The sequence below is a fragment of the Monoraphidium neglectum genome, assembly GCF_000611645.1.
Source record: "Monoraphidium neglectum strain SAG 48.87 unplaced genomic scaffold scaffold04679, whole genome shotgun sequence".
Taxonomy (NCBI): domain Eukaryota; kingdom Viridiplantae; phylum Chlorophyta; class Chlorophyceae; order Sphaeropleales; family Selenastraceae; genus Monoraphidium; species Monoraphidium neglectum.
This window is the reverse complement of record NW_014008950.1, coordinates 1-4,066: the sequence shown is the minus strand read 5'-3', so window position 1 is coordinate 4,066 and position 4,066 is coordinate 1. Positions and strand designations below refer to the sequence as shown.

Here is a 4,066-nt window from a genome sequence, read left to right as displayed (position 1 = left end):
CAGCAACACCCGACTGAACGGAGCTATGCATGCGCACATAGCCTGAGTAAACGACTTAGGTTTGTGTCCTGCAGCTTCCGATGGGGCGCATCGCTCAGGCGGCAGCGCAGCGCAGCATGCCGTTTGGGTGTGGTGTGTGGCTCCGCCGGCACTCACGAGTCTGATGGTGGGGCGCCGCAGCGCCGCTTGGCAGCTGCAGGCGCTTCAACGCGTGCTTTGATCATCAAATCGAATGCACTTGCAGACCGTGATCAATTGTGCGTTGTGACCAATCGATCTCCCTTGTGCGTTGCTAGGTAGGTTGAGGGCATGCGATTCAAGCGTGACTCAAATTCGTGCACATCCCTTGCAATCCGGAAGTTTCTGGTCGCGTGGCCAGCTCAACGCGTCCCCATCATCAAGCCTGATTTGACTGCTCAGCAGCACGAGCGGTGTGGCGTGTGCAGTGTCGTGCATGTGCGCACAGTTGGAAAGCGCCGCAGGGCGTCGCAGCATCAACGACTCAGTGCATGCCCAACCCAACGGCCTCCTTATACAACCCTGCAACCCCTGTGCTGGCCGTGACTGTGACTGAGTCATAGTCATTAGTCACCGACTTGCCCCGCCGACGCGCTCAACTGAACAAAAGCCATGCATTGCCCCCGCACCCATCCGTCCCTGCGAATGCCAACCCGGTTACCCCTGCGAGTGCCAAACCCCTGTCAACACGGCACTGGTGAATCCATCCTCGTTAGGAATGTGGATGCAGTCTGCTCAGCACACGACAGAGAGGCGGCGTGTCACCCTCTAGGAAAACCCTGCACTCCAAGTTTTCTGGGTATTGCAACAAGGGCACACCACACACCCAGTTAGCCTGGAGGCCACCTCAAACTTGGTGCCCAGCTCGCGCTCTCTCCCTGGAGGCGCTGAGCAGCACCCAGCCAGGTGCCAGGTGATGATGTCACCGCGCGCCAGCGCTTGTTGTGACATTGCGTGCAGCCGCTGGTTGTGCCAGCGCGTGCAGGCGCCATCAACATTCCCCTGTAGCAGTCACCCGATGAGCCTGAGAGGGCGTTACGGATCGACACGGCATTTGCGCACCGGTAGCATCGACACAGCATTTGCGCACCGGTAGCATCGACACAGCATTTGCAACGGCGACAAACGCCGAAACCACACACAGTATATGCTGCAGAGGTGGCTGGTTGCGCAGGACCCGGCAGCAGGTGCGCCCAGGTGCGAGGTTCAATGTGGAAATGCATCAAGGTGGCGTACAGCCGGCCATATTCATGTGAAGGGTGTCACGTTGAGTCCCGCCTGACGGTTGTGGTTTTGGGATGGGGGAGGAGGGGTTTTGCAAACGGTAGCGAGGCCGTGAACAACAGCCCCAAATCAACTTGCTTTGGAGGACAAAAACAGCGCTGCCGTTTCCAGTTTGAGCTGCCGGCAAGTAAGCCAGGGCGGTGGTGCAGGCGGCACGGCCCAGGGCGCAAACACGCACGCACGCCTGGCGACACACTGGAAGCGTCGATCAAATTTCATCAATCGGACCCCATCGCCCAGCCCGCATTCCTCAGATCATTCGTTTCGGAGTTGCCAGCGTGGGCCGCCCACCTGGACGGCCGGGCGCGCCCCGCAGCGCGCGGCCCAAGCGTTGACGTTCTTCAAGGCGTCCAGCCCCAGGGCGTCCGCCGCGTTGAAGCCGGCCTCTGACGACAGAACATTCACCCTGTGGTGTGGCACCCAGTCGGCGGTCTGTATATGCGTAGGTCAACAGATGCAGCGCCGCGCATCGTGTCCCGAGGACCACAGCGTGGGGAGAGCCATGGAGCCGCTTTCAAGGGAGGGGAGGTGGGTGGGGATGCCTATACGGATCAGCCGCAGCGCAAAAACATGCGTGTGGCCACTAGCAGTGCTAGTGTGGGCAACAAAACCGCGCCCACCCACCATGGGAACGTGGCCACGTCAGCCAGGGTGTACTCTGACCCGATTATGTAATCCCGCCCCTCCAGCTGCTTCTCCAGCACCGCCAGCAGGCGCTTCACCTGCGGGTTGGGTGATGCCAGGGTGATGGTGTCAGGGTGACGCCAGGATGACGTCAGCAAGAAAATGCAGCAAAGACATCAGGGGAGGGGGTTAACAATATGGTCGGTCGTCTGCTGTCAGCAGGGAGTGAGGGAAGCGTAGGTGATGCTACAAATAAACGATTTTTCACTCACCTCGCCGGGCAAGAGGGCTGGCGCGCAGTGTGCCGCCACCATGTGTGCAACTGCTTGGGGTCAACCCACAGGCAGGCCGACGCGAGCACCTGCTACTGCTGAAGCTGCTGCTGCTGCCATGCGCGCCCAACTTATCATCCTTGTACCCCCCCCTCCAGCTAAAAGCCCTCCACCTCTGCGCTGTATCGGTTGATGCCATACTCCACCCTCTCAGGGGCGTGCCTGTGGGGGGGGGGGTATGATTTGTTTTTTGGGGGGCCGGGTGGACGCGCTGGGACACTGCAGGCACAAGAGTGGCAGGTTTCAAAGGCGCACACCTGGCGCAAGCAACAAGCGGTGGGTCAGCAAAGCAGCACCAGAACAAATCGCGACCGCGGCCAGCGTCAGGTAGCGAGGCACCGGCCGGCACGCGGCATGCAGGTACCCATGCACCCGTCATGAATGTTCACACAACCGTCCTGAACGTGTGTGGATTCCTGTTCTAATGGAATGTCTCCAGCAAACAAATTCTATCTCTCGGAGGCGGCCAAACCCGGCTGGGACGGCCCCCTTCGAAGGGGGAATTCCCCACGCGTGCTCACTTGTGAAAGTGGCCGAATTGGCCGAACATGGGGCCGACCCTGCGCTGGCGCACACGTATGCGCGTGCACGGGCGGGCAGGCAGCAGGGGGGGGGGATGGCGGGCTTGCAGAGTTTGGGGTAGCGGCATGTATCATGTTGGGTGTCCTTACTAGGAGGGGCGTTGAGACCTTAGTAAGCCTAGGTTCCACAACACAACGCCCCTCAGTCCGCCTGTGTACCAATGCCAAAGCAGCAGGGAAGATGGCTGGCACACCAAGCTTGTGCCTCAAGCGATTGACTGGTGCACACCAGGAGCAGACCACGCGCGTTGACCTGGTCAACATGCAGGGTCGCTCACCCGCCAATCTGCCAGAACAGCCAGCTCAGCGCCTCCCACTTGAGGGCGGGGTCCGAGGGCAGAAGCTTCCCGCCCGCCTTGTCTGACAGATACAACATGATGGCGCCAGACTCAAACAGCGATAGAGGCTTGCCGCCTGCCATGTGTCAGAATATGTTGTGTGTGAAATATCCAGGAGCGATGTGATGAGAGGGTACATATTTGAGCTTGTCCAACACCATTAGGTCAGATTGCGCCCCAACGACGCGCCGGCAGTGTGCATCCTGAGCTGCTCTACAAAACCCCGCTTCTCCCATCAATGTGCACGAGTGCCGCGCCAGCAGGCGCGCGCGAGGGGTTGCCAACAAGGGGCTGCCCCTTGCGGGCCGCGGGCTAAGTACATCGTGCGCGCGAGAGACATGCAGAAAGGGTGCTTGTATGTATAGTGGCAAGCTGAGCAACAGGCGCTTGTCAAAACACCCACCAGGCCAACCAACGTCAAAGGCGGGCCGTGCAGTGAGAAGGCGTCGGCTGTTGCGGGTCGAGCGCGCGTTTCAGCATGCAGTTGAATGACTTACCAGGGCCATCGGGGTCGACTATCGCTGGGATCTTGCTGTTTGGGTTGATCTTCCTGTAGTCATCAGAGAACTGGTCCCCTGTGTGCAGCGGGGGTTTTGGGGTTTGGAATGTATGGAACCCTCAACAAAAGCAGGTGAGTTTGGTGAGTAGCTTTGCAGTTCATCCTGCGTGCACCAGATGCGTAACACGTGTGGGGGCTGCAAAAACCAGGGAAGGGTCGGAACGAAAATCAGATCAGGGGAGGAATATGGGGTGCGCCGTCGGTGCCACACGTTGGGGTGTGCGTGGGCTGAGCAGGGCTGCACCCGCTGAGCTGGCACCGTGTCAGGCGGGGCCTGAAGATCTTACTAGGTGCGGGTGTGTGATTGTTTGTTATCGCAAGGAACGGCGT

The 4,066-nt window shown here is 59.8% G+C and overlaps 2 protein-coding genes across 2 annotated transcripts; both read right to left on the bottom strand.

Annotated features, from left to right (window-relative positions):
- Positions 1-1,266: 1,266 nt before the first annotated feature.
- Positions 1,267-2,240, bottom strand: MNEG_14679 (putative GST-like protein yghU; the record flags this gene model as incomplete). Its single annotated transcript, XM_014036850.1, has 4 exons — positions 1,267-1,296; positions 1,594-1,708; positions 1,927-2,024; positions 2,199-2,240. The coding sequence occupies 4 exons, from the start codon at positions 2,238-2,240 to the stop codon at positions 1,267-1,269; spliced, it is 285 nt and encodes a 94-aa protein (XP_013892304.1).
- Positions 2,241-2,356: 116 nt separating this feature from the next.
- On the bottom strand, positions 2,357-3,260 carry MNEG_14678 (glutathione S-transferase; the record flags this gene model as incomplete). Its single annotated transcript, XM_014036849.1, has 3 exons — positions 2,357-2,420; positions 2,780-2,818; positions 3,118-3,260. 3 exons carry the CDS (start codon positions 3,258-3,260, stop codon positions 2,357-2,359), a joined length of 246 nt encoding a protein of 81 aa, XP_013892303.1.
- Between the last annotated feature and the right edge of the window lie 806 nt (positions 3,261-4,066).